The 22,216-nt window shown below is 33.8% G+C and overlaps 1 protein-coding gene across 9 annotated transcripts in view; it reads right to left on the reverse strand.

The window, feature by feature from the left end:
- EHBP1 (EH domain binding protein 1) overlaps positions 1–22,216 on the reverse strand; it is a 305,206-nt gene that overhangs the window by 95,649 nt on the left and 187,341 nt on the right. For 6 of the 9 annotated variants that reach the window (XM_014532023.1, XM_014532022.1, XM_014532027.1 and 3 more), the window contains 5 exons: positions 18,870–19,048; positions 17,906–17,954; positions 16,153–16,182; positions 12,753–13,655; positions 5,046–5,189 (listed from right to left, as the gene is read on the reverse strand). In XM_014532023.1, the coding sequence (XP_014387509.1) occupies positions 5,046–5,189; positions 12,753–13,655; positions 16,153–16,182; positions 17,906–17,954; positions 18,870–19,048 (1,305 nt within the window). The remainder of the gene's footprint in view (positions 1–5,045; positions 5,190–12,752; positions 13,656–16,152; positions 16,183–17,905; positions 17,955–18,869; positions 19,049–22,216) is intronic. The other 3 variants (XM_014532030.1, XM_014532029.1, XM_014532025.1) reach the window with 1 other exon arrangement.

A 22,216-nucleotide genomic window follows, 5' to 3' on the forward strand; every position in this document is an offset into this window, starting at 1 on the left:
GGTTTGGCTCAGTGGATAGAGCGTCGGCCTGCGGACTGAAAGGTCCCAGGTTCGATTCCGGTCAAGGGCATGTACCTTGGTTGCGGGCACATCCCCAGTGGGAGATGTGCAGGAGGCAGCTGATCGATGTTTCTCTCTCATCGATGTTTCTAACTCTCTCTATCTCTCTCTTCCTCTCTGTAAAAAATCAATAAAATATATTAAAAAAAAAAAAAAGAATGAGAGAGGATTAAGCATGGGAGAGGGAGAGGATGAGGGAGAGGAAGAGGGAGAGGGAGAGGGAGAGGGAGAGGATGATGTTGAATTCACACTAATATAATTTAGCTAAAACTTGAAGTTTTACTTGGTAAATAAAAACTTTAAGTAAAATTATTAGTGCCTTAAATGAAATAGATGACCAATAAAATATTTTTTGAAAGTTTGAAGTAGTAAATAAATAAACAAACTGAATGAAAGGATAAATACCTTTAAAAGTTAGGACACTTGAATTCTAAACCTAGTTTGCCATTGTCTGCAATCCCAGGTGAATTTAAACACCCTTTCCTAACTCACTTTTTTTCTCTCTACAATGATAAAAAACAATTTGTAGTTCTACTTTACAAGGATATCAGAAAAATAAGTAAGAAATATAGCACGATGCTTTTAAAATATAATTTCTGAAGTCAAATTGTTTAGGTTTAATTCTTGGCTCTCTTAGCTGTGCGACTATGGGCAATTCATTAATTTGTGTGGCAGTTTTCTCAACTGTAAAACAGGGAAAATACTTAACTTATACAATTGTTGTAGAGATTGAATGAGAAAACCCATGTGAAAGCACTCGAACCCTGGCTGACACACAGTACAATGCTCAATAAACATTAGATGATAATTATTAGTATATGTAAATTTTGCATACAGGCAAAGTAATTTTTAAAAATCTACTTGACAGACAGATGGTTTGAATCTCAGGTATTCTGAATTTTGAATCAAATAGTTGAAAAACATAAAGCTGTAAGTCTTCTATATTTTTAGACCTGAAAGAATTATAAAACAAAGCTTATCACAAATATGCTATCAACAAACAAAATAACTTCCTTTTTAGAAAGAATATTCTTTCTGTGCCTATTCACTTGGATGGTGAACCTTCTCACCCATCAAATCTTAGTTTAAATGTCCCCTTCTCAAATCACTCAAGCTCAACTTACTCAAATTATCCTTTACTAGATCATGCAGTTTTCAAACTCTGTAGTTATATACTTATTATTATCGGTCTCTTCCCACCAGAATATAAACTCCATGAAGGAAGTCCTTTTTCTTACTCTGAATATACTCAGTTCAGACACTCAATTAATGTCTGGCAAATGTCTGAATCAACAAATTGATGATGTAAAAGATGGAAATGAAAAAAGTTGGTATAAAGGCTACAAAATTTTTTTCCATTAAAAAAGGCCCTCTAGATGAGTGTTTCTCAAACATTTTTAACATGACCCACAATTAATATATTTTATATCACATATATAAAACATATATATGTGATAACCACACATATCCACAGAATTAAAACATTTCACACAAAAATACTATACTTACTATGTGTGATGAATTCTGATATTTTCTATTCCATTCTATTATATTCCTTTATATTAAAAAATAATTATTGTGGCTCACTAAACTGATTTTATATCATGTTAATGTATAAAGACTTGAAGTCTGAAAAATGATGCTTGAAGTCAGAGGTTATTAAGTTGATATCTGAAAGGTATTTTAAAAAATATGCATGGGAAGGAAGAAATAAAACTGTCTTTACTCATAGACGACATGATCGTCTATGTAGAAACTGAAAAAAAATAATAAAGAAAAACTTTCCTGGAACTAATAAGCAATTATAGCAAGGTTATAGGACACAAGATTATTATACAAGACAATTGCATCCCCATATGACAGCAATGAACAAATGGAATTGGAAATTAAAAACACATCGTTTACATTACACCCCCCAAAATTAAATGATTAGGTATAAACCTAACAAAATATGTACAAGATCAATATGAAGAACTCTGGTAATGAAATAAAAGAACTAAACAAATGGAGAGAGATTCTATGTTAATGGGTAGATACACCCAATATTGTAAAGATATGAGTTTTTCCAACTTGATTGATAGATTCGATGCAATCTCAATGAAAATCCAAAGAGTTATTTTGTGGCTATTGGCAAACTGATTCTAAAGTTTATATAGACAGGAAAAAGGCCAAGAAGAGCAAACACAATACTGAGGGAGAAGAACAAAGTGGGAGGATGACACTACTGACTTTAAAACTAACCACAAAGCTAGAGTAATCAAGACAGTATGGCACTGGCAAGAGAACAGAAAGATCAGTGGAACAGTATAGAAAGCCCAGAAATAAACCCCACAAATATAGTCAACTGACCTTTGACAAAGGAACAAAAGCAACACAGTAGAGCAAAGACAGTTTTCAACAACTGGCGCTGAAACAACTGGATATCTACATGCAAAAATATAAATCTAGACACAGATCTTACGCCCATCACAAAACTCTATCAAAATGGACTGTGAACCTAAATCTAAAACACAAAACTCTAAAATTCCTAGAAGACAACATAGGAGTTATATGATGTCTTTTTATGTACAATATCAAAGGCATGACCCATAAGGTAAAAGCTGGATTTCATGAAATTAAAAACACTTCTGCTCTGCAAAAGACTATGTGGAGAGAATGAGAAAACAAATCACAGACAGAGAGAAAATATATGCAAAAGACACATCTGATTTTTAAAAAAAATTGTTATCCAAAATATACAATGAACTGTTAGAACTCAACAGTAAGAAAATAAACAACTTTATTTTAAAATGGGCCAAAATTGCCCTAACCCAGCGGTTCTCAACCTGTGGGTCGCGACCCCTTTGGCAGTTGAAGGACCCTTTCACAGGGGTCGCCTAAGACCATCCTGCATATCAGATATTTACATTACGATTCATAACAGTAGCAACATTACAGTTATGAAGTAGCAAGGAAAATTTTATGGTTGGGTCACAACATGAGGAACTGTATTTAAAGGGCCAGAAGGTTGAGAACCACTGCATAACCGGTTTGGCTCAGTGGATAGAGCACTGGCCTGCGGACTGAAGGGTTCCAGGTTCGATTCCGGTCAAGGGCATGTACCTTGGTTGTGGGCACGTCCCCAGTAGGGGGGTGCAGGAGGCAGCTGATCGAAGTCTCTCTCTCATCGATGTTTCTAACTCTCTATCCCCTCTCACTTCCTCTCTGTAAAAATAAATAAATAAAATAAAATAAAATAAAATAAAATAAAATGGGCCAATGGCCTTAAGAGACACCTCTTCCAATGAAGATGTACAGATGGCCAGTAAGCATATCAAAAGATGCTGCACATCACATGTTAGCAGGGGGAAAAAAAAAACACCAGTGAGATACAACTACACATCTATTAGAATGGCCAAAATTTGGAATACTGACAACACTAAATGCTGGCAAGGATGTGTAGTTGAACTCTCATCCATTACTGGTAGGAATGCAAAATGGTAGTCACTTTGGAAGATAGTTTGGTGATTTCTTACAAAAGTAAACATACTTTTACCATACGATCCAGCAATTGTGCTACCTGGTGTGTACTCCAAGTTGTTGATAACTTTTATCTATACAAAATCTACGTGTGGATGACTACAGCACCTTTATTCATAATTGCCAAAACTTGGAAGCAACCAAGATGTTTTTCATTAGGTGAATGGATAAACCATGGTATATTCAGACAGTGAAATATTATTCAACACTAAAAAGAAATAAGCTATCAAGCCATGAAAAGACATAGAAGAACCTCAAATACATATTGCTAAGTGAAAGAAAACAAGAAAAGGCTACATACAGTGTGGTTACAACTAAAACATTCTGCAAAAGGCAAAATCATGGAAATAGTAAAATTATCAGTTTGCCAGGGACTGGGAATGGGGAGAGGGCTGAATATGTGGAATACAGGATTTTTGGAGAAATGAAAATACTTTGTATACTCTAATAATGGATGCATGTCATTATATATTTTTCCAACTCATAAAATGTACAACACACAAGCGCGAGCCATAATGTAAACTATGGACTTTGAGTGATTATAATGTGTTAATGTAGGTTCATCAGTTGTAAAAAAATGTGTCACTGTGGTGGAGGATATTGTTAATTGGGAGGCTGTGCATGTGTGGGTATAGGGGATTATGGGAAATATGTACCTTCCCCTCAATTCTCCTGTAAAACAAAAACTGCTCTAAAAAATATTAATTAAAAAAAAAGATGATGCAGTTTTATGTATATGTGAGTTTGCTGGTAGGGCAGAGTTGTCATGGTTTTCAGATTCATGAAGAGGTTTATGGCCCCCTAAGTCTAAGGGCTTCTATTACTATATGTTATTATTTGTGAAGCACTACACAAAACTATATAAAAAATGTGATTTAACAGGGATGGCAGTATATGATAGGAAAAAACATTTTGATTTTGAAGTCTGATGAGGCTGAGGTTCAAATCATTTACTGACTCTGCAATCTTGCTTACCTATTATGAGTCTTAGGTTTTTTTTAATCTGGAAAGTAGCTTGAAAATCTTCTTCATGGGTTAAGTAAAATAAAAATTATGTAAAACATCCATCATAGAACCTGGAATATTTGCTAGGTATTCAATAAGTGATAGGTATAATTATTAAATTCTAATATTTTCAACAAAATTAACTTCCATGGACAAAAATACAATCTTAAACAAAGTACAACTAAATTATAAAAGTATATTATTGAAAAAATAGATTATTCATGTATGTGCATAAATTATATTCCAGGATCTTACTTTTCCTCATAGCTAACACTACTGTGTAGAAATCATCACAACATGCTCCTCCAAGTATGACTTTGTAAGTTCAACAGTGTAACAAATACCCACAATATACAAAGTATGTAGAAAAGTAATTTAGCAAAAAAAATAAACAAATTAGTACCCTCACCCCCATGATTACAATGAACAACTTATGGTATTTTTAAAACAATGATCCTCACATCACTTAGCTGCCTGTTGCAGAGTACTGTGGCTGAGTTGGTATTCTGCTTATTCCCAGCTTTTAAAGCTGCATCTCTTCTCGCTTGCTCAAGCAGAACTCTTGCTCTTTCTTTAAGTTCTTCTTGTCGAGATAACATTCGTTGCTTAAAAGCAAAGATACAGAATTAGAAGCCTCAAAAATAAACAAACAAAACCCCAAGAGCATGTAAACTAATCAATGGTTATACAACCTGTCGAAATAATAGTGTTGCTTCAATCATAGGTATCCTTCATAGTCAAGGAAGAGGTGATAAACAGTAAGCCTATTATTTTATTTGGTGTCATATAAAACTTCATTATAAATTTACTGTGTATATCATTTTTGGGTCTTTTTATATTTTAATATAACAATTTAAAAGCTTTTTTTCTGTAATCTTAAGCAAGGAAGAATTTTTTAAAAACTGTACAAGTCAGTGGTTTTTAGTATATTCACAACGTTGTGAACCACCAACACTATTAATTGCAGGACATTTTCATCAACCAAGGTTTTAAGTGGATTTTAAGTTCATGTTGATAAGACATAATAGAATAAAATTGGTCACTGCATTTAAAATGGTTACAAATCAACACTTTTCTCTAAACAGAAAGAATTAGTGAAATGAACACTGAATTTGCAGTCTAAACATCAGGCTGTTAATCCTGATACACAATTTAACACTGAACAGGTCACTTAAAAACTATACTGTATTCCATTACATGATATTTAAGAACTCTGGAGTCAAATATCAGTTCCATCACTTAATTGTGAGCAAGTTAATCAAACTGTCTAACTCTCCATTTCCTCATTTATAAAGTGGGAATAAAAACAGACCAACTCTCATTAAGTAGACTATAAAGATTAAGTGAAGTAGAATAATATTCTGACGATTGGATAAATGTTAACTATTATTATATTTTAAAAAATCTCTCATCTTAAAAAAAGGGGAGATCATCTTTAAGATCCCACAAGCTCTACATATGATTCTATAGTCCTTTAGGGATTTCAATCAGCTACACAGGTGTAGCAAAAAATTGCTTTCGTGTTTAAAACACAAAAACACAATTTTTTTCTGATTATAAATGCAATTTATATTAATTATAGAAATTTTAGAAAATATATAAAAGTAAAAATAAAAAAAATAAAATTGGAGGCATCACGCTCCCTGATTTCAAACTATACTAGTATTATAATGCTATAGTAATTAGAACAGTACGGTACTGGCATAAAAACAGAAACACAGATCAATGAAACAAAACAGGGAGATCAGAAATTAACCTATACAAATGGATAGTCTCTTCAATAAATAAGTTTTGGGAAAACTGGACAGCCACATGGTCAAAAAGGTACAAACTACCAGGTATAAAATAAATAAGTCAGGGAAATGTAATATAGAGCATGGTGAATAAATCTTAAAACTCTAATCACAAGAAACAAAATTTTTAGTTAACTATGTCTGGTGACATGAAAACAATTTTAAATGGTCTAGTAATCTATTAACATAAATGCTTCATATTTTATTTAACTCATCTTATTGCATATTTAGGTTGTTTATAATTTTTCACTATCATAAACATGCTTTTATGAACATCTTTATCCATAAATTCTTTTTTAAATTGAATTTATTGGGGTGACATTGGTTAATAAAATTATATAACTTTCAGGTATACAATTCTACAATACATCATCTGTATATTGTATTGTGTCTTTACCTCTCCTTTTACCCTCTTCTACCTCCCCCTACCGCCCTTTTCCTTCTGGAAATCACCATACTGTTGTCTGGGTCTATGAGTCTTTCTTTTTATTCCTAATCCCTTCACCCTTATCCAGGGCCCAACCTCCACCCCTCTGACATCTGTCACTCTGTTCTCTGTAACTATGAGACTGATTCTGTTTTGTTGATTAGTTTATTTTGTTCATTAGATTCCAAATGTAAGTGAAATCATATGGTACTTGTCTTTCTCTGACGAGTTTATTTCACTTAACATAATACTCTCCAGGTCCATCCAAGCTGTTATAAAAGGTAAGATTTCCTTCTTTTTTATGGCTGAGTAGTATTCTATTGTGTAAATGTACCACAGGCTTTTTTTATCCTCTCATCTACTGATGGGCACTTGGGTTGCTTCCAAATCTTGGCTATCCTTCCTATATAATAAAAGCCTAATATGCAAATTGTCCCCTCGACTGGGTGTTCGACCAGGGGGTGGGGCGGGCTGGCCCCACCCCGGTTGGCGGGAGCAGCAGGCAGCCCGGGGAAGGGAGGCCCTGGCCAGCAGCCACTAGGGACCCTACCCATGCACAAATTTCATGCACTGGGCCTCTAGTTATAAATAATGCTACAATATGGATGCAATGAACATAGAGGTGCATATATTCTTTCCAATTAGTGTTTCAGATTTCTTTGGATATATTTCCAGAAGTGGAATTGCTGGGTCATAAGGCAGTTAGTTCCACTTTTAATTTGTTGAGGTAATTCCATATTGCTTTCCACGGTGGTTGCACTAATCTGCAGTCCCACCAACAGTGCATGAGGATTCCCTTTTCTCTATATTCTCACAAACACTTGTTGTTTGTTGACTTATTGATGACAGCCATTCTGACAGGTGTGAGGTGATATCTCATTGTGGTTTTAATTTGCATTTCTCTGATGATCAGTGATGTAGAACATCCTTTCATCTGACTATTGGCCATCTGTATGTCCTTTTTTGGAGAAGTGTCTATTCAGGTTCTTTGCCCATTTCTTAATTGGATTTTTGTGTTTTTTGTTTTGTTTTGTTGTTTTATTTGTATTGAGAGTTTTATAAGTTCCTTATAAATTCTGGATATTAAGCCTTTATCAGATGTATTGATGAATATGTTCTCTCAGTCAGTGGGTTGTCTTTTTGTTTTGTTAATGGTTCCCTTTGCTGTGCAAAAATGTTTTCATTTCATAAAGTCCCATTTGTGTTTTTTTTCTTTTGTTTCCCATGCCTGAGGTGATATATCAGAAAAAATATCCCTAAGAGAAATGTTGGAGATTTTATTGCCTATGTTTTCTTTTAGAATTTTTATGGTTTCGAGTCTAACATTTAAGTCTTTAATCCATTTTGAGTTTACTCTTGTGTATGGTGTAAGGTGATCAACTTTCATTATTGTGCATGTTGTCCATCCAAGTTTCCCACACTTTTTATTGAATAGACTATCTTTACCCCATTGGGCTCTCTATTCTGTTCCATTGATCTATATGTCTGTTTTTATCCCAGTACCACGTTATTTTGACCTTGTACCTTGTAGTTTATTTTTTAATCCTCACATTTATTGATTTTAGAAACAGAGGAAGGGGGAGAGAGAGAGAGAGAGGGAGGGAGGGAGGAGGGAGGGAGAGAGAAAGAGAGAGAGAGAGAGAAACATTGATGTGAGAGAGAAATATTAACTGGTTGCCTCCCATACCCCCAACCAGGGATTGAACTGCAACCTAGGTATATGTCCTGACTGGGAATCAAACCCACAACCTTTAGGTGTATGGGATGATCCTCTAATCAAATGAGCCACCTGGCCAGGGACTTGTAGTAAATTCTTATGTACAGTTCTGAATATCTCCTTAGGAAAAATTCCTGGAGGTAGAATTTATGAGATGAACATTTTATGCAACTTAATGTGCACTGCTAAATTGGCTTTCAGTAAAGCTATCTGCTTTACATATGAAATATGATTATTCTTAGTGCTATCATGGTAAAAAAAAAAAGAGAGAGATATTGTAACCATAAAATTTATGAGAATAGACTTTGGAACAAGATAAGGTTGGTTTCCAGTCTGAACATTAGTGCTTATTATATGATCTTAGGCAACTCTGTAACCCCCCATTTTCCATATATAAAATAGGATTCAATCACTTACCTCCTTAGTTGTAAATTTAAGAAATGTGTAAGATATACAATGGTAATCACATGTATGAGCACTCAAATGTGCAACATTATGACTTTGCCAAGTCTCTGTAGTCATACTACATTATCAAATTTCCTCTAATCTAATACCATTATTAGATTCACCTTTATTTTATGAACTACTAAGAAAGAACACTGTCAATTAAACTCTAACATACTATCTATTATAAGTAACATCTTGACTTCAGAGAATTATAAAAAGATGCATATCTTAAAACTGATGAAACACAGTACAAAAAAGAAAAAGAAAAACATTTTTAGGTGTTCAGAATTTAGCTGCTATATAAAACACACACACACCAAACCCCAGAACACCATCTCTGAAAAGTTAAAGAACAACAAAAACAAAATCTATGAAGCATCAATATTCATATTACAACTATTTAGTGCCAGGCAATACTTTTGCCAAGATAATTTAAATTTATCCTAAATAAAATTTTGACCAATAAGCTAATGGCCAATAAACAAACATATGTAGAGTTGTAAATAGTTGCTACTTCTATCATCCTATGGATTTACTGTACATGACTTCAGTCATCTGAATAAAATCACAGCATGATAGAATTTTATGGCTAAAAGGGCTCTCAGAGAAAATTTCATTTTACATATATGGAAAATAAGATTTACAGAATTTAAATGGCTAGTTAACATGTTACTAGCATGTTAATCATTGGCAATGCGAAAATGAGAATCCAGGTTTAGTGATTCTCAGTCCAGAGTAATTTAAAATTCTAAACATTAATTAATTTCTATATTTAACTAAACATATTTACCTTAACAATCAAAATTAAAGCTCTGGCCGGATGGCTCAGTTGGTTGGAGCGTTATCCCATGCACCAAAAGGTTGCAGGTTTGATTCCGGGTCAGGGCACATATCTAAGTTTTGGGTTCAATCCCCCATTGGGGTGTGTACAGGAGGCAACCAATCAGTGTTTCTCTCTCACACCGGTGCTCTCTCTCTCTCTCTCTCTCTCTCTCTCTCTCTCTCTCTCTCCCTCCCTCCCTCCCTCCAAAAATCAATAAACATATCCTTGGGTGAGGATAAAAAAAAAAATCAGGAGTAAAAGAAAAACCTATATTCGATATTAGAACTTAGGCTCACCGAATTCTGCAATTGTCAATCACTTGATGTCTGTTGATTATCTACTATGTATGGACATTATGATGTCCTGAAGGCTCTTTTGTCCTGAAAGTTCGTGTACTTAAAACCTTTGATTTGAAAATTTTGATTAGGAGAACAGGGCTTGCTTTGTTAGCTACTACTATATTTCTTTGATCCTAAGAGGCACATTTTTCCTTAACACCTCTGAAAAGTTAAAATGGATGGCATCTCTGCTATACAAGTGGTAGTTAAGATAACAGTCATTAATGCCTACATATGTATCTATTTGATATTTTTGGTGATATGACTGCAATTCCTTGATGTTTCAGTTAACAACTACTTCAGAGAATGGAAATTAACTCCAGGTTATTATCTAAAAATCTTTTGTTGGGGCCTTCCAATAAGATCAAGAAAGTGCTATTATCAATGAGTATTACTGAAAAGAAAAATCTAGAGACAACTGTGGAGAAATGCTGTAATTCAGAGGTTTTCAAACTTTTGGTTTCATAATCCCTATATATGCTTAAAAATTATAGAGAATCCCAAAAAGCTTTTGCTTATGTAGGCTATACCTATTGATATTTGTCATTTAAAAAATTAAAACGAAGAAATTTTAAAAATAGTTGCTGATTTATTCCTTTAGAAACAGCTATAATAAACCCATTAGATGTTATTCTAATAAAATCTATACATAAAAAAGCCCAGTGACTGTAATGGCGGAACGACCAGAATGACTGGTGGCTATGATGCACACTGCGGCAGCCAATCAGCCTGATCTGGGCCCCCATCAACCCCCCACCCCCTGGCCGGCCCAGCCCCACATCGGCCCCCAACCCCCCAATCGGGGGTGGGGCCAGCCAGCCCCACCCCCTATTGGCCCCCATTGGGGCGGGCTGGCCAGACTCCACCCATGCACAAATTCATGCACCGGGCTGCTAGTAGTCTAATAAAAATTACTTCAAAAAATGAGAATGCCATTATATTTTTATATTTTCTATTATATACTTCTATATTTGATTTGTTGAGATATCACAAATTATGTAGTCTCCAGAAAATATCACTGTACACTGTGAGAGAATGAAAGTGAAAAAGGTAAATAATGTTCTAGTATTATTGTGAAAATAGTTTCAACTTTGGGGCTCTCTGAAAGAATCTTGGAGAGTATCAGTGGTCACTGATCATACTTTTGAGAAACACTGCTGTAATGTAATACTTCTGAAGGCACAGAGGATAACACTGCAGGAAAACAGGAACGCCCAAAGCTTTATATCAAAAAATGATTCAGAAGAGCTGGATTCTAAATTCTAATTCTAAATTTATTATACCTTAATTTATTTTGCTTAGAATTTCCTTTATATATATATATGTGTTATCTGATTAAGAAAAGTTATATGCCTAAATAAATCTAAAAGAACTTTCAACAGTATAAAATAAAAATTCTATGTGATAAGAAAAACATGTATCACAGTTTATTGGCAGTGTTTTTCTTTTTTGTGGTTCATAAAATAATGATATATATTATAATTGATGGTATTATAGATTCAATTAAATACAGTCAATATCGTAAGGTCAAATCTGTATCATTATTTTCTCATGAGGAGAAGTTGGATGCCACTGGAATTTTTATCTACAAGTAATGATGGGATTGAAAAGATCAATTATAATGCAACTGAAACATTTGAAGAAAATGCTTTAAATGGTAAATATTTAACTTGTCTTTATACATTTCAGAATGATATTGTTACTAAATGAAATACTGAAACATCTTTTAATTATTCTTACAGTAAGATATTCTGCTTTTATAGGTTAATAATACTTTGATTTGAAAGTTGATATTCGGCCCTGGCCAGGTAGCTCAGCCGGTTAGAGCGTTGTCCTGATATGCCAAGGTGGGTTCGCTATCTGATCAGGGCACATACAAGAAGCAACCAATGAATACATAAATAAGTGGAACAACAAACTGATGTTTCTCTCTCTCTCTCAAATGAATGAATAAATATGAAAAAAGATAAGTTGACAGCCTTGGCTGGTGTGGCTCAGTTGGTTGAGCGTTGTTCCATACACTCTGAGTGGTCATTGATTGATTCCCCGTCAGGGCACAAGCCTGGGTTGCAGCTCCATCCCCATTTGGGGGCTTGCAGGAGGCAGGGATCAATGTTTCTTTCTCTGTCTCTAAAAGCAATAAAACCATATTTAAAAAGAAAAGAGAGGATGACATTATTTATCCTTCAATGTTGAAATTGGAATTTATTTTTAGGCTTAAAATATTGTATCATAAATTTTAAATGAAGAGCAGGTATATTTCAGTTTTTTTATATAATGGGAATTACACTTCACCTTTAATCATTTTTTTTTATATTTTATTGATTTTTTACAGAGAGGAAGGGAGAGGGATAGAGAGTTAGAAACATCGATGAGAGAGAAACATCGATCAGCTGCCTCCTGCACACCCCCCACAGGGGATGTGCCCACAACCAAGGTACATGCCCTTGACTGGAATAGAACCTGGGGCCCTTGTGTCCACAGGCTGGCGCTCTATCCACTGAGCCAAACCAGTCAGGGCCACCTTTAATCATTTTTAACATTTTAAAGTATTTTATTAATACAAAAAGAAAAAAAAAGAATAACTATTAACTAAATATATGTATTCATCATTCCAACTCACCTGGACTGTTTTTGCAGAATGATCTGAATGATTTAAAGTGGTTCTATCTGCATCTGGATCAGACTCTGTCTGCCTCAGGGAAGTATGCTTTTTCTTCGCAAGATCTGCATCTCTATTGTATGAGTATCCAAGTTTAGATGTGGGAGATAAACTTGTTTTTTTGATAGGTGATTCAGGATCTGATCTGCATTCTAAGGGTCTAGAATTCTCTAATTTTTCTTGCTCCAAGTTACTACTGATGTCCAGAGTCTGAAGCTTTGGCTCGCCTGTCACCTCACAAATAAAGGGTGGAGACACATCCTTCTTTTTATCACAAACATATAAATCACTTAATTCTAAAGTCTCAGCTTTCAATAGTCTCTTCTTGCCTAACAAAACTTGCGTGTGAGTTGAATCCGTACTGGAACATATTCCTGGGTCATCGGAACCTGAAGTCCTTCCAGAGCTCTGTTGGGACTTTTGGGGTTCTGTGTCACTTTTAGTCCTGCGACAGTAAGGGGAGGCTGTGCTTGGACTAAGATGATCATCAGGAGTCTGATGTTCACTTTCTGACTCTCCAACCCCACTATCATTTACAAATACAGAGTCGTCCTGTGATAAGAAGTCTACGGCTGTGCTGGAAGGCTGCTGCAGTTCAGGTTCCTGTTTCAGATCACTAAGCTCTGCATAGAATTTTTCTTGATCAACAGAACTGTTTGTATCTGTTTCATAGTTTCCAACTTTATATGTGCTTTTACTGCTGTTTTCCTCTATCTGAACAACATTTAGTTCTTGGCCACTGAAATGTGCCCTTATTTGATAGAGATAAGTCATAACAGTCAGTTTGTCAGGAATTGCTAATAAGACCATGTCAGAAGGTTCCAATAACCGGGAAATTCCTATGCTGGCAAATCCATCATATGCCTTCAAAGGAAGGAAAAACAAAAGATATATTGAACAGTTCAGATATTCCATACATTTTAAAAACAGCAAAAAAAAACCCCCAAACAAACAAACAAACAAAAAACAACGAATGTTAATTAAACTTAATGTGGGGAATATTTCACAGTGATTCAAATATTGAAACATGTTGTACACCTGAAACTAATATAATGTTATATGTAAATTAAATATCAAAATTAAGTTTAAAAATGAATAAAATTAAGTTACCATAAAAAAACAAGCAGCAAAATTTTAGTGGATTTTTGTTGTTGGAGGGTACATGACAACTACATGAGCAAAACAAAATTCCAAGTCATAAATTTGTGAAAGTGGGGTAGATCCCAGAGAAATTTCCTTAATATCAAATGGAATGTTCTTTTCCAATAAAGAAAATAAGCAAAAAAAGAGAGTTAAAACAAACAAAAAAAACCTTAGAATTTATTTTTTAAGGTAAGGAATTAAGTTGTAAGAAATAGTTCATTTGGACTTTATCATTCCTATCAAACTCTCTTTTCCATGGTCATGTAACTGAAGTGACTTATGAAGAATAAATACAGCTGGATACTCCAAAAGAACTAACTCCTAGATTACCTAGTATAAAATACAAGTCTACAAACATAGCAACTTTTTAAATGCCCAATTGAAATTGATTTTCATAATTAAAAGAGGGACTTAATTTCACTTCATCCATTTTGGAAAGAATAAAATGTTTTGAGTAGCTGAAGATGTGAGGCTGCACTGTATTATTTTTGTTAGCCTTTAAGTGACTGTGGCATTTCAGGTTTTTCTAGTTTTGAAGAATCAAAGCTGTTTCTCAATTTACAATTAATTATTAGTATCCTGACCTAACCCTTGAAAACAGCATTGCGTTGCTAGGAAGCATTAATAATATGGTTTAAGGTTTAGACATATTCTTAGAGAAAGTAAAGATCCTTTAGTTATATTCTTACTTTGGGATATAAAATACCTATCTTTGTAACAACCAAGATGTAGGATCATAACTCAAAGTTTTTCTTAAAAAACACACACAACACATTAGGAAATCATGTAACAGTTAAGAAGAAATCAGTCTTTTGCACTTACGTGTTAAAGTGCATCACTACCTTTGAACTTAATCCTTGTCTTTTTTGTATTCTTCCAGTAGTTTAATAAATGTTATGGAATACGTTAGAAAGAAAAGGAAAAGGAAACTGCGATATTAAAACCACTTCAATTTTCATAGCCCTATATTTCATAATATAGGTACCTCAAAATATTTACTTGAGAGAATGTCTCAGTTGGTGTGCATGTTTAGGCCTGTTTGTTACTTTACATGTTTTAGGAAAATTAAAGTCATTTTCCTCCTTATGTGTCTTGACAACTAGATTAACAGGCATCAATTGCAGACCATCAGGAAAAGCACCACAAGCAGTATTCTAAACATTTCCCAATTATCTAAAAGACTGACATATTGGTTAAGATCAGATGTCACAGGTAAATACCTTTTTTATTCAGCACTTTTTACAGACCTGGGAAAATGATTAGCTTCCTTGTGGGGAATCTCCTGCTGGTGTTCTGCTTCATGTAGCATTTCATTTTATGCACACTAATTGCACTAAAGAAAAACATTTAAAGACAAACCAGGTTTCTTATAAGCGAGGTCAAGACTTTTAAAGGAATTTTCCCATTGGTTAACCTCTTCTGCTATGGTCAACCACCTACTATCTTTTTAGCTATTAGTGTGGGGAGAAAAAAGAGGTATTTGAGAGAAAATTGTTTTATTCGGTCCTAGATATTACTTAATTGGTAAGGAGGAATCATTGCTAGTTATGTTATACATCTGTATGGAACTTAAAACATAGGCATTGTTTCTCCTGCTGCTTTAAGTTCAATCAAGGGCAGATGGGGTTATCAGGAAGAACTGTGTGAAGCCGGAAATAAATCTGCAGGTAGCAACTGATACTCAATGTAGATATTAGGTAAGAAGTTGCAAAGTGATGAAAAGAAAAGACTGTCTAACAACAACTATTTGAATCGTGCAATGAATAGGATCATCAAAATTAAAATCCTTTCAAGACATGATTATCTGCCCTGAAAGATCTAATTGAGAAAAAATTTAATAGGATATTCTCCTTTATGTCATAATGTGTAAATCCAAGGTATGCTCATCATTATTAAGTTCCTGAAAAAAATAATGTAAAGAAGAGTGGCTTAAGCCTTAATGAGTTCGCATACTCTTAAAAATTATTTAGATAAAAACGTTTCCTTTTCAAAATTTTAAACAGTAACCTGAAAGCTTCACTTAATAAAAATAATGATTTACAATGCTTCTATCTGCATTTAAATTAGCTTAATATTTTATTCAAATGCAAAAATGCAAGTAAAGAACTGTCATATCTAAAGATATAATTTAATCGATGAAAAACAAGTTCTCTAAAATTATACAATAGATATAAGCTCTCTAAAATTATACAGAAAATATTTTATGAGAATGACTTACTTTGCAGCATGCCCACCATAAAGGTGATTTCTATAAAGAAAATCATATTGTTTTTTTAAGATTAGATTTTCTTGCCGAAACCGGTTTGGCTCAGTGGATAGAGCGTCGGCCTTTGGACTGAAAGGTCCCAGGTTCGATTCTGGTCAAGGGCATGTACCTGGGTTGTGGGCACATCCCCAGTAGGAGATGTGCAGGAGGCAGCTGATCGATGTTTCTCTCTCATCGATGTTTCTAACTGTCTATCTCTCTCCTTTCCTCTCTGTAAAAAGTCAATAAAATATATAAAAAAAAAAAAAGATTAGATTTTCTTGGGTAACATATTTCAATTAAAAATGGACAGTTTTTAAATGTATTTCCTTATGGCCAACATAATAACAATACATTTGCAAATAAATAAGAATTTTTTTAACAGTAATACAAATTTTTGGTATTAGAGAGCAATAAAAGTAAAAAAAATATTTTGACTTAGTTAATTGAACTTCTATCAAAGTCTCCTTTATAGACATTTTATTACTGGTGGTTTTAATAATCTAAATAATTATTAATCACTTTATCCCATGAATTCTTTTGGCAATGAATCCCTTCTCAGAATAATGTTTTACATGTATAAAAGACATAGGATTACAAAAGAAGTCAATTATATTAAAAAATAAAACTATGAAAATATTAGCAAAATTCAGTTTGAGAAACAGTAATATATGTGCTTTTATAAATGCATTAACTACTGTAATTTTGAAGAAGTGATAAGCTTAAAAGGTATTGGTAGATATTTACAGCTGTACAGTGACATGAAAATATCTGAAATTCTAAAGGTGATAAAGTCTCAGTCATGGCTGATCCTACAGTAGATTGTTGCCTAAATTTATAATTGAAGGAAATACTAACTTTCAGTTAAAAATTTGAGGAAAATATATTTTTTCCACCAGCCATGTTCAAAGATGCCCTGAGTTCTGTCCATAGCCCCAGGTTAGGAACTCCGGTTCTGAGACAATACATTTCATTAACTTAGCAGTTGAAGAATTCAATTAAGCACAACCCCTACCTCCCTAAAACAACAACAACACTGAGTACTACTGTGTGTTGAGTTAGATGATTCCCTGTTTTTTCATTTCAAGGTGCACAGACTGTAATATTGTGCTATTGAGGGAAGTTGTTAAGTCAGCCTGCTGCCATACTCAGCTGGCCTTGGAAGGCTCCAGCAATTCAGCCCTTGCACAACTACCTTGAAGGCTGAAAGAATCGATATCCCCAGATACCAATTGGGAAGCTCTGACCTCAGTATATTAATTAATCATCTGGGGAAAAAATTGCAGTTTACCAGAAAATAAAAAAAGAAACCAATGTTCATATCATTTTGTTTCTAGGAACACAGGCATTCTTTTTTGGCTTTAGGTTCCTGACCTCATCCTCTCCCAACAGATTTTTCTAAACTCATAATAATTTATGGCACAACCACTATGGGTGCACTTTTTAAAAGCTAAATTCTGAATAAAAGCAATATGGTTTAACAAATATTTAACAGGTAATGAAGTTCATACACATAGTATAATCTGATACCAGACTGGCACTCGTGATCTTTAAAGGCCATAACAAACTAGAATAAGCCATGCATCCTATTTGAACTGCAGGAAGGGGAATACCTTCTGAGAGCTGCAGTTATGACCTTGCAAACAATCTCACTTCCACCAAATTAATAAAAGCCTACAGAGAAGCCAAAACTACAACTTTTTTTTTTCTTCTTGGCAATTCTTACCTTTTTGTTGTTCTCTTTAATATCTTGAGGATTCAGAGACTTGTAGTCACTGAGGGAGAAAATGGCACAGTAGGATATATACAGTATTTTACAAAACAGCTATTTTTAAAACAAACTGAATCTAAAAATTTGACACTCAATAATACCCAAGAGTAACTAGCAACTTCACAGCAATTCAATCAACAAAACTAATTATGTGGGAAATGAACAAAAATAAACAAACAAACAAACAAACAAAAACAGTGATTACATGTTTCATTGCCTGAAGCTTTCCATAAGAGAAGTTAAGGCAGGGAACCAGAGACTAGCCTTGACAACCAAATAGCCTTGACAACCAAACAAACCATGAGGCAATACCTTGTCAATGTACAAAGAGCTACAGGCTTCTTTGTGTGATATAATTTTAACACTAACCCAATTTCTTTTTTCATCTACTTCTCTTTCTAAATTTTTAAAAAAATCTTTATTGTTGAAACACTAACCCAATTTTTATAATAATTTAAAGTAAGTTCTTTGTATGAGATTAAGAAGAAAAATAATTTTTAAAAAAACAGATTTTTTAGGTATCAAGAAGGAAGGACTTATTTTTCTGGCATGCATTTCTTTCTTTTGTAAACAATTTATTTTTATTAATTTCAGAGAGGATGGGAGAGGGAGAGACAGAAACACCAATGATGGGAGAGAATCATTGATTTGCTGCTTCCTGCACGCCCCCTACTGGGGATAAAGCCCACAACCCGGGCATGTGCCCTTAACTGGGATCCTTCAGTCTACAGGCTGACACTCTATCTACTATGCCAAACCAGCTAGGGTGGCATGCATTTCTTTCAAAAAGAAGAGGTGTAGGTAATAAAAAAGAAATACGAAGTCAAGTATTTCACGACACATGTTAAAATTATTTTATTTTTTTAAAGCTATCTTTTATTTACAAAATATTTATAGGGAATGAAAAATTTTTACTTACATTAAATCCGGTCTAAAGTGGTGTAATATTGCACAAAAAGATAAACCATTTCTCCATGATGTAGTAAAATTTGTGATTTTTACTCCCCGATAGTTTTTCGTAACTTCTTTGCACCATACAAGCAATGACTGACTAGCATTTGGCTTTCGCCCCAAAATAGGACTTGGTATAGGACTTGGCTAGAAAAAAGAAAAAGATTATAATAGAAAATTAATATTAAATGACCTTTCTAGATCATTTGAACCCTTCGATGTAAGTTTAGGTCCTTCAAACCTGTCAATTCAAGGCAACTGTAACCCCCAAGAAAGAAACATGAATTATAAGTTATTATCCTATGGCATTCACCTGGCAAAGATGTAGGTATGCAAGATTAGTGGAAACATTGTATTAAAATATTTCAACATTTCAGGATGAATATACGTATAACTTGCACACCCTAAAAAAAATTTGCCCACATGCAATCATGTACAAATATAGTTCCTTTTTTTGACTAAAGAATAATGTATTTGGAAGTCTAACTGTGACACAAATTGTTAGTAATGGAGAGATCAACACACAGTAATCATATTCAATGTAGATAGCAGAATGATAATCATAATCAAATGTACTTCTTACATAAATTTAAAAATGGCAAAATGAATTGAGTTATTATCAATAGTCAGGTGTTGGTAACACAACAATATGTAATTTGGATTTGCTCAAAATATCTTCTAATTATCAGTTATAACTACTTTTAAATATTAAGTCACTTAGGAGTACATGTTTGTATGCGTGTGTTTTAAATCTGAAGCATATACTTGGCTTTTCCTTGTTCATATACTTAAAACAACGATGACAGCAAACTAAGACCATAAAATAAGATTTTTACCCTAAACTCTAATTATTCTTAAAACAATGCCATTTTACTTTACTGTGTAACAACCACATTTTGTGATGGTAACTGTAGAGACTGATACAATTGAAAACTTAAAAAGAAGACTACTAAATGTTTCTGGACTTTAAATCTTGCTATCAGTTAAGAGTATTGACTATAGACATAATATAGAGGCCCTCTAAAATAAGGTGAAAGGAGAATAATTATTTATCCCTAATATCATTTAAGTTTAACCAGCAAATTATTCTTGCCACACAGCTTGTTTAAAAAAGACCAATGATGCCCCCACTTGACAAAAGCATGCTAGTGCTAGACAATTAAAATTATCAGCCCCACATAACCATGATTTATGCATTCACTCTTCCTGTGGAAGACTACTAAAGAACACCAAGGATATAATTTCTTACTTTTTTATTAACTGTCAGATAAACAGATTATGTAAAAAAACAAAGAATCTATTGAAGTTTTGTTCTCTAAATAGTCTATACAAAGTCAATGCTGAATAATTCACAGGTCATAAGAGACAAATTTTTATTAATTCTATTCAATATGAATAAGTAGGTAAAATGGAATTCCCAATATAGTAAAATATTAACCTTAAAATAAATAATAGCTCTCTTAACTATCAATCTAACATGTATAAAAATTAACTATTAAATCTTTTCACCTAATGGTGTCTTTTCACTGTGACTTTCAAATCCCTCTTAACTTGAAAATAGAGTGGCAAGCAGTCTATGATTGAGCTAGGAGATCGATAAACTGGGCATAAACACATTTTTTCTTAGATTTTCTATTATTTAAAGGATTGTTTTTATTGAAATAATTTTTGTAATCCAGCACTTTCTCTTCTGGATACATACCTGAAAAATCTGATAACACTAATTCATATACATATAAATACCCCTATGTTCATTGCAGCATTATTTATAATAGCCAAGATATGGAAACAACCTAAGTGTCCCTCCACAGATGATTTGATAAATATGCAGAATACTATTTAGCCATAAAAGAAGATGAAATATTGCCATTCGGGACAACATGGATGGATCTTGAAAGTATTATGCTAGGTGAAATAAGTCAGATAGAAAAGAACAAAAACTGCATGATGTGGAATATAAAACAAAAAATAACAAATGAAATTACAAACTAATAGATATAGACAACAGAATGGTGGTTACCGTAGGGAAGTAGGTGGAGGGAGGACAAACTGGGTAAAGGAGATCAGATATGTGGTAATGGAAGGAAACTAGACTTTGGATGGTGAGCACACAATAGAGTATAATGTACCAAATTATAATGTCATACACCTGAAATTTATATGATGTTATTAACCAGTGTTACGTCAATAAATTTAATTTTTAAAAACAGAATAAAATATTTTTCTGTATCGAATTATTATTTTAAAGCATTGATTTATTCCAAGTATGGGTAGCATGTAGATGGGCCACTAACCTGCAACTATCATTACATTGATTCATTCTAATCATCAGTAGCATGTACATAAGTAATGTACCTATGTCATCATCATATTACAATCTAGCAGTGGTTCTCAACCTTCTGGCCCTTTAAATACAGTTCCTCATGTTGTGACCCAACCATAAAATTATTTCGTTGCTACTTCATAACTGTAATGTTGCTACTGTTATGAATCGTAATGTAAATATCTGATATGCAGGATGGTCTTAGGCGACCGCCAAAGGGGTCGCGACCCACAGGTTGAGAACCGCTGAGAGTGTTTTTCTGTACTTAAAAATTAATGAAAACATACCATGTCATTATGATTTTGAATATATCCTATTTCTAAGAAAGGCTCAATATGAAAAGACTGAAAGAACTAAACTAAACTTTGGACTTACCCTAATACCAAACCCTTATATTAAAACATCTCACAATAAAAATAAGTCATATGTATTGAAGAAACTTTGATGAAATCACAAGCACTAGAAATTGCAGAAAATTGAAGTACAGCCATTTTTCAATGAAGTCATCTACTTCACAACTACTGACCTTTCATCTTATATTTTGCATACCATGCTGCTGTAAAAAAGAAGGAACTCTTACCATTTGCAACGGCATGGATGGAACTGGAGAGCATTATGCTAAGTGAAATAAGCCAGTCAATGAAGGAAAAATACCAAATGATCTCACTCATTCATGGATAATAAAGACCATTATAAACTTATGAACAATAATAGATACAGAGGCAGAGCTGCCTCAAACTGATTGTCAAACTGCAGCGGGAAGGCCAGGGAGGGTTGGGGGGCAGGAGGGAGGGGGGTAAGAGATCAACCGAAGGACTTGTATGCATGCATATAAGCATAACCAATGGACATAAGACACTGGGGGGTAGGGGAGGCCAGGGGATTGTCAAGGCGGGGGAAAAAAAAGGACACATATGTAATACCCTTTGTAATACTTTAAGCAATAAAACAATAATAAAAAAAAAAAGAACTAAGCAGGTAAGTCAGTTTGA

Source organism: Myotis brandtii, unplaced genomic scaffold (genome assembly GCF_000412655.1).
Source record: "Myotis brandtii unplaced genomic scaffold, ASM41265v1 scaffold84, whole genome shotgun sequence".
Taxonomy (NCBI): Eukaryota; Metazoa; Chordata; class Mammalia; order Chiroptera; family Vespertilionidae; genus Myotis; species Myotis brandtii.